The sequence below is a fragment of the Protopterus annectens genome, chromosome 2.part1, assembly GCF_019279795.1.
Source record: "Protopterus annectens isolate FY-2018-M chromosome 2.part1, PAN1.0, whole genome shotgun sequence".
In the NCBI taxonomy this organism is placed as follows: Eukaryota; Metazoa; Chordata; order Ceratodontiformes; family Protopteridae; genus Protopterus; species Protopterus annectens.
The window spans coordinates 563948278-563962213 of record NC_056729.1 but is presented as its reverse complement, the minus strand read 5'-3'; the positions used below and the strand labels follow the sequence as shown (position 1 = coordinate 563962213).

Here is a 13936-nt window from a genome sequence, read left to right as displayed (position 1 = left end):
TGGTCTCCACGTGTTCCCTTTCTTTGGTACGAGGAACAGGCGAGAATAAAATCCTAGGCCCACTTCTGGCATGGGGACCGGCTGAATGGCCCCTAGTTGGAGTAACAGAGAAATTTGCTTGTGAGCCTCTATTCTTTGTGGAGGAGGAACGTCTGGCATGCCTTTGAAAGGAGGCAAGGTATGGAAATAAAACCTGTAACCGTGGTGTATGATATCCAATACCCATCTGTCTTGGGTAATTAAACTCCAATTTTCTTTGAAAAGTGCCAACCTTCCTCCCAAAGGTGCTGCCAGACGAGAAGGCTCTGGCAGCTGAAAAGGTAGGTCATTGGGTCTGTTTACGAAAGGACTGACCCCTGCCCTCACCTGAAGACTGTGCAGGAGAACTCCCTGTTCGAGGCCTGAAAGAACCCTGAGCTCTGCCCCTACCACGTCTAGATCTACCCCTAGACTGGGAATCATAAGAAGGATACATCCACCCCTTAGTAGGCCAATTTCTACTAAACTTTGGAGGCTGAACCTGCAAAAAATCCTTAACAGTCTGCATAGACTTAGCCTTGTCTTCCATTTTCTTTAAAACTGTCTCAACAATAGAACCAAACAACACATCAGATTGTAAAGGAGCATCTAAAATCCTTGTTTTAACATGGTCAGATAAATTCTGATCCCTCAGCCAGGCGTGCCTGCGAAGAACTGACCCAGTGGCAGCCACCCTAGACGAGGCCTGTACAGCATCAAAACCACATTGCAAAGAATGCTTACCCACCTGTTCAGAGACATGTACTAAGTCTTGCAATTCTTTACAATCAATACCTTCCGCCAGAGCATCAACCTTAGACTTCAATTGTGAAAGGAGATAGTTTTGGTATTTTAACATGTGAAACTGGCAATTCAAAGCCCTCATAGCTAGAGTGGAAGAAGTATAAACTTTCTTTCCCCATCTATCCAAAGCTTTGGCCTCTCTGTCTGAAGGAACCGGATTCTTGACAACAGAAGCCTTAACACCTTTAGGGCCCTGACTAACAGTTTCTGGGTCCGCCCTAGGACTCTTAAAAAGATACTTATGAGCTTCAGGCACCCTGTAATATCTATCAGGTTTAACAGGAGCAGGAGGCAAAGAATCAGGATTAAGTGAAGCCTCTGCAAAAACATCTTCCACCACATCTAAAACAGGAGGTATAGCCAAAGGCCTATGCTGGGGTAAAAACAAAAATTCCCTAAGCCTTTTCCTGGAATCAGAGAAGTCCTGGCCTTCCCACTTAAAATGCTCCCTCATAGAATGAAGAGTTTCTGAAAAAGAAAAATCCTCAGGAGGAGAAGCAGAAGGAGTAGAATCATCCACATCAGAGTCAGAATAAGGAGAACACTCCTGCAAGTCTTCAGCCGAAGACTCTGAAACATCCGAAGCCTGCTCAAAACTCCCTGGCTCAGGCTCCACCCTAGGTCTCTTATCAGGAGGGGGCAAAGAACCCCTAATCAAAGTAATCAAATCTTCTGCCATTTTAAGCATATGCTTCTTGGGCACAGTTCCTGAAGAACTAGGGGTGACACCAACTGAAGCTAAACCTGGCCTGCCCCTGGGAAACGCCTTGACAACAGAAGGAGAGGGCCTAACTACCTTAGGAAGGGAGGGGAGTAAAGTAACCTGAGAAGCCTCCTCAGCCTGACCTGCCTCCTGAGAGGCCACATCCTGCAATAACAAAGTCTCTCCCTGGGAACCCAAAGAAATCTCCGGTGGAACCACCGGCTCCACCGACACCTCTAAAGAACCGGCGTCCGGTACAGACGGTTCTTCCAGCCTAGGCTTAACTGCTTTGTCCTTGCGCTTCTTCGAAGAAGCGGGCGTCGGAGCATCCGACGGCATTTTATAATTGCACCGCTTCCCAAAGACTAACCTGGCACAATCCAACCTTCTCTTTATAGTGCGTTTATTAAATCTAGCACAAGAGCGACAGCCAACAACGTCGTGCTCAGGCCCTAAACAAGGAATACACAAAGTATGATAATCTCTATGCGGTATCTGTTTCCCACAAGAAATGCAATTATTCACTTTTTCTGACATCCGGTAAACCACTGAGGCAAGAAAAAACTAAAATATTCCCCAACGGGGTACTTAGCCAACTTTGACTCGGTCTGAAACTTCGAAAACGAAAAATCTCAGAACGCCAACCGGCACTTGCAATGCTGCTTCTGCATCGGACCATGCGTCAAAAAAGACTGAGGATATGACGTCGGTCATGCGCATTTGTACCCTGACGTCCTGATGTCAGTCAAATGCGCCTTGACCGACGTCAGCCTTATACTTTGATATTCGGGCCGACTGAGGACAGCGGACTGCCCAAGTGTAAGGACTGCAGCAATGTGAGATGAAGAACATCTTGTTCTATCACAGCACATGGCCTTGTGTGTGTGTGTGTGTGTGTGTGTGTGTGTAAGAGGTCGGTAGTATACCCCTCAACTGTACAGGTCTCTATTTTTGGGATCTGTGTTCCCCCATTATTTGTGCCTTTGTCCAAATTTCTTGGGCTAAGAGGTCGAGAGGTATGGGGTGAAATATTTTTAAGTGGAGTGGAAAAGCTGTGGTCTCAGAGCACATGGGCTTTTTTATGTGAGGCAGAGAGGGGTGTGTGTGTGTGCATGTAAGAGGTCAGTAGTAGTATACCCCTCAACTGTACAGATTTTCACAGAATGTTCAGATTTTTGCCTCATATCTTTTGGTCTATTTCTCATAAAATTGTGCTTTTCTGGCAAATCATTCAGGACTGAAGTCAGAAAATAATGGCAGACATGAGCTTTAGACTTCATATCCTTCAGAAAGTTCATACTAACGCAAAACTTGTTTTTGTATCTCTAAGTTTGTAAGAGCAATATTTAAAAGGTGTCCCTATTTGTGCCTTTGTCCATATTTCTTGGGCTAACTAAGAGGGCAAGCGGTATGGGGTGAAATGTTTTTAAGTGGAGAAGTTGTGGTCTCAGAGCACATGGACTTTTGTGTGTGTGTGTGTGTGTGTGTAAGAGGCTGGTAGTATACCCCTCAACTGTACATGTTTTTGCAGAATGTTCAGATTTTTGCCTCATATTTTTTGGTCTGTTTCTCATAAAATTGTGCTTTTCTGGCAAATCATTGAGGACTGAAGTCAGAAAATAATGGCAGACGTGAGCTTTAGACTTCATGTAGTTCAGAAAGTTTGTACTAATGTAAAACTTGTTTTTGTATCAACTTTCTAAGTTTGTAAGAGCAATATTTAAAAGGTGTCCCTATTTTTGGGACTGTGTTCCCCCATTACTTGTGCCTTTGCCCTTATTTCTTGGGCTAACTAAGCAGTCGAGAGGTATGGGCCGCAATGTTTTTAAGTGGAGAAGTTGTGGTCTCAGAGCACATGGGCTAGTGTGTGTGTGTGTGTGTGTGTGTGTGTGTGTGTGTGTGTGTAAGAGGTAGGTAAGTATACCCCTCAATTGTCCACGTTTTTGCAGACTGTCCAGATTTTTGCCCCACATTTTCATCTGTTCCTCATAAAATGGACTTCATATCCTTTAGAATCAGAGTAGAAAAGTGCATACTAACACCGATCCTGTTATTTTAGCAATTTTCTAAGTTCTTAAGAGCAATATTTGTAAACTCTCCCTATTTATTTTAAGATTTGTCCCGATTTCTTGAGATTCAGGTGTGTGTGTGTGTGTGAGAGAGTGAAATGTCCTAGTTAGGGTTAGCAGGTGGTTACTAATTTGCTTAAGCTCGAAACCAGAATTGTAGCTATAGGAAACAAGAGCCTGAATACTCTCTCCCTCAACTACCAAGTTGCATCTTTTAAGGAACTGAGCTTTGGGTGCATTTTTCAAGGAATTTAGTTTCAAGTGAATTTTCAAGGAATTGTGAACTTCAAGGGAAGAGAAGTTTACTGCTACTCATGCTAAGTCTGTTTAAAATGTGAAGCTATTTTGGTTAGCTAGCAAATGGTATCACCATTGTGGTACAGAATTTTAAAGTAGCGTTAGTAGCACAATAGGTAGCATATCTGCATTTTGATACAGAAGGTTGTGGGTTCTACTCTCACAGCATGTAGACGGATTGCTGATACTGTGATGAATTTCAAGGGGGTGGGATGCTGCAGTCCTGAATATGTCCTCCTCTGGATGAGATGCCTGGTAACTTTGAACCTGTTTTCAGTTTGCCATCCATGCAATATTACCAGCTTACCATTTTTTAATGTAACATAGTAGGCAATGTATTCTTCAAGGGCAGCAAACACTGAATTTGTAGATGAAACAGTGAAATACAGTGGTTTACTAGTAGCAACCTTTTCATTAGTTACAGATCTCTTTAATGTGGAATTATTCAGATGACTTTTACTTCTGCAGAGATTGCGCATATTGACTCATACTGGTGGATTGTAATGACAGACGTTTGTGTGTCCTTTTATCGTTGGAATATTCTGAAATGGACTGTTTTGTCACTATTGGTTCATATGTTTGTTTCATTGCTTACTGGAAAAATGTTCAAAACTATAAATTTAAAACACAGTCTAACAAGTGGTGATGTATTATACAAGCTAAGGGATATAATTTAATAATTAATACAATCAAGAAGGGGAATCAAAGAACTTTTGCATAGTCCTAAAAATCTGTGCAAGGGGCTAGGATTTGAAAACAGTTCAAAGGTAAACTTAATCTGCCACTGGCTAGATGCAGTTGCATTTTCTTATGTGGGTTTCAATGCTGTTTCAGTGAATGCGAGTTTCAAAGTCACAGAATTTTTAATACCAAGTCTGTTTTCATTGTGAGACTGTACTTCTTTGCTTAGCATTTGTCATCAGTGTTTGTGCTATAAAATTTGAAGTAAAAGTTTTACATTAAATCCAAATATCTGTAATCATTGTAGAAGTAAAGCAAAAAACAGTATGCACATTGAGAGTTTTGAACAGTGTCTATGGCAGCTGGGGAGAAATAACCATGTAATGGGACACTGCAATGGCTGCGTGGGGGGATGCTGATCCAAATACAATGTATGCATACTGTCACCTTTTTGCTTATTAAAAAAAAAAATCACTGATAACACCTAATACATTCTTTGCTTAACATTAATCCAATGACAGTCTGCAGTCGACTACACTGCATGCAATGCAGTCTGTGCAGCTCTACAACTACAGGCTATGCCTACTTTTGCTACTGCGTATCCTGAGTTCAAGTGACTTTGTAGTTGTTAAGGGACTATATATTTTGATCATATGTTGTTTGCATTCATTTCTATTAGTATTGTCTGCATTATTATTGGGTTTCCTGGTACATCAGTAAGTTATTTTGTAAAAGTGAACGGAAGTTAAACAGTTCTGTTCATCTCTTTCGTTATTGTGAAGTTTTACTGATATTTCAATAGTGCTTAAATTATATTTTTAGATTCCTGGAAATTGATAATTGGTTGAAGACAGGTACAGTAAAACATACTGAGAATGATTCAGAGTCATCTGAAGAAGATGACGTACGTTGTTCAGCGGCAAAAAATTAAAGACAATGCCAGTACTCAAGACATGAAAATATTCAGTCGAGTACTTAAAATATGGATTTACAAGTACTTCTGTAGATAATGTTGACAAACCTTTGTGTGTCATTTGTTACAAAGTATTACCAAATGAAGTTATGAAGCTGGCAAAGCTTAAACATCACCTTCAGTCACAGTACAAGTAATATGCTGGCAAGTTGATTGATTTTTTTCCAAATTAAATTGAAAGAACTGGAAGCAAATCAAAAAGTTACAAGAAAAACTGCAACTAGTGGCAATAATGATCGAACCGTTACCGCTTCATATGAAGTATCTCTTCTAATCGCAAAGTCATGATAACCACATACAACTGCCGAAAATTTAATTCTACCTGCCACGAAAATAATGGTCACCCAAATGGTCGGGAATAAAGCTGCTAGACATTTACAGTCACTTTTTTATCAGATACTACAATTAGTGATCGAATCACAGAAATGTCTAATAGTTTACATCAACTGACTGGATGTGTACAAAACAGTCAGTACTTTTCATCACAACTTGATGAAAGCATAGATATTTGCAACAATGCTAATTTATTTACTTTTATTCAATATTAATTTGATGACAAATTTCACGAAGATTTCTTATTTTGCAAATCTCTTCTCACTTACACTACTGGAGAAGCACTTTTTACTTGCTTAAATGATTTTATAAAAATGAATGAGCTAAGCTGGTCAATATGTCTTGGAATTTGCACAAATGGTGCTCGAGCTATGACTGGAACAATAAAAGGTATGATAAGTTTGATTAAAAAGGAAGAACCAAATGGAATCTGGACGCATTGTAGCATCCATTGTGAATCACTTGCTGCCTGAAAAATGTCACTTGATTTAAAAAGAACATTTGATGAAGCAGTAGCTGTAGTAAATTTTATTAAGGTTCACCCACTAAATCATAGGATTTTTCAAGTTTTGTGTGATGAAATGGGAAGCCATCATAAACCATTACGGTTACATACCAAAGTTCATTGGTTGTCTCACGAGAAGGTTTTGAATTGCATTTTTGCAATTAGTGATGAAATAAGAGTATTTTTAACTGATAAAACAAGTTTCTCTTTAAGGGAATATTTGAATGATTTTTCTTGGCTAGTAAAGATTGCATATTGAGCTGAAATTTTCTACTACTTGAACAAATTAAATTTAAGTCTTCAAGGAACTAGTGTAGACATTTTTAAAGATGAAAATAAAACAGAAGCTATAATAAAAAAATAGAATTATGGGAAAATCGACTGAAAAGTAATGTCTTTGATTCACTTTCAACTTTATCTGACTTTGTACACACTGCTGAAGAAAAACTAGATCCAAAAATAGTTGAATTATTCATGGAACACTTGAGAAGTTTGAAATAAACCTTTAGATTTTATTTTCCTCCACCACACTGTAATAAAAACTGGATCGGAGATCCATTCAGTTGTGAAAAAATAGATGAAATCAACGATTTGACTACCCCAGAACAAGACAATTTGGTAGAGCTGCCATGTGATGGTTCTTTATAAACTGTTTTTATACAAAACAGTCTGCCTTTTGGTTGTCAGTAAGAAACATTTATCCAGAATTAGCAGACAAAGCTCTCCGGAAATGATTCCCATTTTCTTCTACATATCTGTGCGAGCGAGCCTTTTCCATGTTACTTTACCTAAAAATAAACAGCAAAATAGACTGAATGTTGAGCGTGATTTAACAATAACCCTGTCCAATATGGAAACTGATATTTTGCACTTGGTGGAAAAGAAACATCATCATCCATCACACAGTTATCAAAGTAAACATAAATAATTACTGCCTACATTTCTTTGATGCTGCTTTGCAACATAATATCTACACACAATTTTTTTCCTGCATCTGTCATTCATATGCATGACAATCCCGTTTGACAATAAAATGAATAGTTAGTGTACTAAGGGGAATTATCTTAGCATTAACAAACAGCAGTTGGCTAGTATTCTAGAATTATTACCTGTACGTTTAAGAATCACCTGGTGTCACATTGATTTCTCAGTGCTAGAAGTCAGTCACAATATTTAGCATGGGTCCTACTCAGGATTTTTACTTAATGTTATCAGAACTCCAGTGTCTTTTTTAGCACACTATTATCAACATATGTACAAGCTCTTGCGTCTGTGTACCACACTGACTATTGCAAACATATGAGGCAGATATTGTTATTCATTTGTTTACTTGTTGTTACTATTTACCTGTTAAGTCTGCAGGTTTTCATTCCATACATAAAAATGTATCAAAAATGTTTAACATGCTAATGTTGAAGCATCCACTGTTCAATGACTTTTGATTTGGAATAGTTAAAATATTTTATGCAGTCATAAACAGTATGGTTGTATAATAAGTAAACTTACCATAACAGTCGAGTACAGATGTTTGCATATTAATAGTCTTATTTCAAAAAAAGTATCACTCAGGGAATAAAGAAATATGTAATGAACAGAGTGAGATTAAAGCTTTTCCGTTATCAGGGCAACACTTTAAACATGGTAGCTGGTGGTTGAAATCATTTCATAGCTGCTTATTTTGTGTGTTAGACTTGTGTACTGTAAGCTAAATCATCCCAGGGAATAAATTGGGAAAAAATTTGTCTGTTTAGTTAGTTGCATCAAAGAAACAGCACTGCACACTAATAATGCTTTCATACACATTAAAAAAAAAAGAAAAAAATTTCAGGGCTAACAGCTGTGCGAGAATTCCAACTGCCAGCTACTGCTTTTAAAGTCTCCTTTACATTACAGAGAGATAAAATAAAAAAAGCACAGAAGCAAGTAGCTTTGTATAAATAAAAAACACAGAAAAGATATCCAGCTCCTGTTAATCATCCTAACAGTAACTGTTGTCCGCAAACCACATACTCCATCTCTAAAAACGCTCATAAAAAGTCTTACATTACAGAGAATTAAGTGGGTGCTACTCCATATTACAAATGTTTTTAAAATATAAAAAACAGTCCAGATAAGTGATGCATTTATTATTAATCCCCCTTACAGTAAATGTTGCCAGCAAACCAAATCTTCCATGCTAATATTACGTCATTATAATAGGTATGGATAAACACTAGGTAGGACTGAGTTCTCACTTATTTTCAAAGCTTGCCAAAATTTTAAAATTTTAAATTGTATGGTATGTCAATATGGTTTTGCTTACATAGCTTTTATTAGCATATATGACACGGGAATCCTACTGAGATCTGGTTGGGCAAGATACATAGAGAAAGTAACAGCTGTGCGGGAATTCGTAGCGCTAGCTACTTGGTTTAAAGTATTGCCTTGACAACGGTAACAACCTTGTCTTCAAGACAATTAAAGACAAATCATATTTACTAAGTGAACTCCTATAATGACAGTGTAATACTGCATTTATACACATACTTATTTCTCATTCTAATTTGTACATTTAAAAATGTTTTCAATTCCTAAATGGAAAGGAATTTGGAATAGTAGTTAAGTAAAAAATGTCTTGCCTATAATATTTGCCATGCGTTTGGAATTCAGTCATATCAGCTGATGATGTGTCTTTCACAGATAGTGTCAATCCTGTCAAATTTTCACTTATTTCCCACGTATCATGGATTATACTATCTGGCAATTGCCAAAGGACAAAGGCTCGGCAATTAAATTTTTAGAGGAGAAAGGAATACTCCACAATGAAAGATTTTAGTCAAACAGACACAATATGAAGCTATGTGTCAGTAGTAAGGAAGCACCCAAATGGCGTTATACACAACTTGGATGCCTTGAAAAAAAGGGTTTGCAAGGTCAAAACTGGTTTGAGAGGTCACGCATCCCCCTTTCCTTACTGCTGTCAGATTTATATACTTTTGGTGTCAGGAATTGACATTTGTGGACTTTTGTGAGCTTCAGTTACACACGAATACACGAATAATAACACTACTGTAGATTGGAACAATTATATGCGGGAAGTGTGTGCTACTGCATTACTTTCACAGCTTTCTATAAAAATTGGAGGATTAAACAAAATTGTTGAAGTTTTTGAAAGTCTTTTTACTTGGAGAAAAAACAACATTGGTCATGTTCTTCCTCAATAGTGGGTTTTTGGGGACTGTGCCGGGTGTCCAAACAGTGCTTTCTGGTGGCTGTCCCTGACCGCTCAGCCCAAACCTTGCTGTCTGTCATCCAGAATAACATAGAAGAAGGTAGTATCATTTACTCAGACTGCTGGAAGGCTTACAAAACTGGTGAATTAAGGGATAGTGGATATGATCATTTTACTGTAAACCACAAATATAATTTTGTTGATCCAGATAGTGGATGTCATACACAAACTGTGGAGCGATTATGGGGAAGTGCGTAGTGCCAGAATAAATGGCATCGGGGCAGTGCTAGACATCATCTAGACTCTTATTTGGCAGAATTTATGTGGAGACATGCCAATCCCAAGAATTCCCTATTTTCAGGTATACTGAAAGACATTTCAACTTTTATGCCTCCTGCATAAGTGTTACTTACTGTGCTTTGATCCATACGTATTGTAGAAGATATTTAATAAAAATCCAGATTCACTTCCTAATATTTAAAATGTCTGCTATCCTTCTTTTACTTTTGAGGTACTTGTGATGCAATTTTACTTTAATTTTTTTATTTAAGTATTACATACACGACAACGAGAAGCACTATCAATTAACACCCATACAGTTTTTGTACTTGATAACATGGTTATTTACATTGTTAGGGCAACCCTTTCAAAGCAGTAGCTGCCGCTTTAAAAAAAAAAAAAAAAAAACGCTTCAGAGCTAACATCTGTTTCACGATTCCAAACTGAAAGCTTCAGGGCTAACAGCTTTGTGAAGATTCCGATCACAGATGCCAGATAATTGTGATTACTGTACTAATTTTTTTATTGGTTAAATTAGGGAGAAATTTATTTTTTTACATAATGAAAATAGAGAATACTGATGCAGCTCCTGTTAATCTCCTCCTATAATGCCTTCTGCTAGAAAAACACAGGTTCCATCACTAATTGCTGATTTCGGAAGAAATAGGGCATGTGATAATGTTTTCATGGATAATATTTCAAAAAGGAGATGTCACATCTGCATTTTACACATGTGGTTGGCAAAAGACATGACAAGCCACAGCATTCTGAGCACAACAGCTTTCAACTGTTGCCGAGATAATGGAAAAGTACCGCTTTTTTGGATTATGCTGTTATACGAATGGTGACTTTTTTGGGATTTGTTGGAGTATATATCACTGGGCTAGATTTTCTTTTTATTCACTCTTGTATAATATTTATTGCAAGGCATGCTTTATATACCTGCAGTTTTTGGAAAAGGCTGCAACTTTTCTGTGTGGAAAACATGCAATTAAAAGTAATGTAGTGGGAATCATTTAAGTTGCTTCATTAATGGCACAATGCTGGATACTAGAAACTGTTTTCTTATTTCAGATTTGTGTTTCAATGAATATTAAATATCACAGCCATCTTGCTGAAGTCATTTTCTCTTTGTTCATATTTCTTCAGCTTGAACAAGGCTCTTAGTAAAGCAGGTTTCATTCACCTTAACTGTATGCCAACTCACCCTGCTCCTTACTCATAATATTGAACTGGCTACATGTTGCATTACTTATTGTTGGGGGTTCTTTCATACCCAAATATTGCAGACAGGAGCAGTGGTACATTGGATCTAAGAACTGACAATTCTTGTTAAGTGTGCATGTAACACTGCATTTAGATTAATTAGTAGTTTGTTTCAAATGGGGGAACAGTCTTGGTTGGTTAGTTAGGTTTTTAAAGCTTAAACATGGGATTTTAGGATTAGGTTCAGAGAAAGTATGCTAGCAATTTGATGTTTCTTACTTTTATCGTCCAGTTGAAAATTACTTTCACAATAGCTAGAATTCTTGGTACAGCTTTCAGTATACCCCAGGTGATTGGAGTTCAGTTATTGGCCCTGGTGCCTGACTATGTTTTCAACATAATTTAGCAATATTCACAGAAATAATAACATCTAATACTATTTGGAAGTGCCTTAATGTACTATTACTCATTCTAGGAATTATCTCAAGTGTATGTTTAACTCACTGGACAGTTAAAGAAGCTGGAGTCTGTTTAAATTGTAATCCTTTAAAAATAAAACTAATTTTTACAATTCATATGTTGCTTTAACATTAATTACTTATTAATATAACAGAATCCAAAACATAGGGGTCCACAAAAATATTTCCTTTACTAAAAGAGGTCCTCCAGCTTGCAAAGTTTCAGAACTACTGCTCTAAGTGTCTAAGCAAAATATCAAAGTGCTTTTCATGTTTCCTTCTGCATTCTGTAAGCAAAAAGCTAGGAATCACGTGGTTTTTAACTGTTCAAGATTACTTGTGTTTTTAAATCACTATTTTAAACTGAAGTGTCCAATTGCCAATCACTTTTTGCTTTTGGTAATCAAATGGTGAGTTACAAGCCACACTTGAAAACTTAAAACTTAACATTGTTTCATTGTCTCTATACATGATTTAACTACTTAACTTACTATTTTATAACTTAACTATTTAACTTAGGTTAAAGGCAATTTACTTCATTTTGTTAAGCCTGCAAGTTTCACACTTACCATGAACGGTAGCAGATAATGCAAGTACTTGAAGTACATGACATGGGATTCTACAAAAAGTCAACATGGACAGCACTCTGGTACAGACAAGAAAGTAATGAAGAAATAATTTTTTTTACATGAGACAGTCTGAGATGCATAAAATGACCAAAAACATTTCTTCTGTATCAGATAACTGGAACACATTGCTGCCACGGTCACTTTAATAAAACCACATCCAACACTTCCCAAGAGCAGAGGGCTGCAAGACAACATTAAAAAGGTGTATTAACTTAAGTTTTTCCCCTGCAATTTGGATAAAGCTATCCTACAGGACAAGACTGCATTTCCAGATGTGACACCATAATGTGCACATAGGAAACAACCATAAACTGACGGCAAACACATTTGCAAACATAAGAAAATATTGTACATGGGGTTTTTAAATCATCAATGACGTTTTTATCTTCATCACATAAAGACAAGTTGTAAAGCATGATGTTACCTGATGGAGTTAATCACTTTGATATTTAAAGTCTTCAACTCATACTGAGTATGAAAAAAATGCATTTTCTCCGAGATGTTCAAACTCTGTATGAAGAATCTGAACAAATAAATACACCTGTCTGACAGAGCATAAAATATTTCAAAGACTTAAAGCTGTTAGAAAAAAAAGAGACTAAGCTCATGAAATAGAAAGCAAATAGCATGTTAATTCATGATCTTCAGTCGGACAAGTACACAGAATTTCAGAGTGTTAATTCATTAAATTAATAAAATAAAAATTCAAATCCTAAAGGAGGCATCTACAGCCTGCTTCTCAATGAACCCTCCACCTCTTTCTACTCTTTCACCTTAGGTATCCTCAGAATTACTTACTAGATGGCATCTTTCCTTCTCCTCTCAGACTTCTTACTCAAACAATGTCTGGCAGTTTAGTGCGGAAGATAAAAGCTACTAATGAGGTTGATCCTGTAATCCTGAATAAATCACTCACACATACACGATTAAATAAAAAATGCAAACTTGTTTTCATGGCTGTTTCAGCAAATCTATCATAATTAAAGAAAGTCAATTTCTGGCTGAAATCCTTACTGATGTCAGGATACAAGACAGTATACAGCCCTTCTAAAGGCAAACCTACAAAACATTTATCAAATATCATACTAGGATTGTTACACTACAGTGTACACTAAAGACAGCTTTATGTAATTTGCTTTCTATTTCTTCACTTTTAGCTGTTATATTTTTTTAAACAGCACCCAAAAGGAAAAAAACACAAGTATGTCACTCACAGAAGCCAGCACCTGTAACATCACAGACAAAGTCCTTACTATGACCTAGCTGACTCAAGTTCAATTACTGGCTTGAGTACTTGGCACTGGCAAGGGAAGATGGGTGTGCCCTTCCTGGGTAGAGAGGGAGGGGCAGCACAGACAATGCAAACTGCCGCAATACCTCAGAGCAGAGGCAGCACTGGAAACAGCATCCATGGAAACAGTCTTTCAGCTCACCAAAGCACCACTTCTTGGTAGCCTTCATTAGTTAGTGTTCTCAAGCAAGCATTCACAAGCGGAATGTGCACTGGGTCCCTGGTATGAAGGCAGTAGCTCATCCATCTGCCCAGGGGATGGGGTTATTAACTATAACAAAATACCCTCAGTTACCAGGATGCTGGCAAGGGCACAAACTATCATTGTTGCCTGTAAGTGGGCTTCCCCAAATGTCTCTCACTCCACATGGTACTGAAATACAGTGCCTCCTATGGAAGAATGAGTAGACTTAGTATGACTACGGATGGCTTGACAGTTAGCAAGCAAGGGGGCAAAAATGGCCTAGAAGAAACAAAGG

At 37.5% G+C, this 13936-nt stretch overlaps 1 protein-coding gene across 1 annotated transcript in view; it reads right to left on the bottom strand.

The window, feature by feature from the left end:
• Positions 1-6874: 6874 nt before the first annotated feature.
• MRPL35 (mitochondrial ribosomal protein L35) overlaps positions 6875-13936 on the bottom strand; it is a 410427-nt gene continuing 403365 nt past the window's right edge. Inside the window, exon 5 of the mRNA XM_044062332.1 lies at positions 6875-7171. Coding sequence (XP_043918267.1) covers positions 7168-7171 — 4 coding nt within the window. The 3' untranslated portion in view covers positions 6875-7167. The remainder of the gene's footprint in view (positions 7172-13936) is intronic.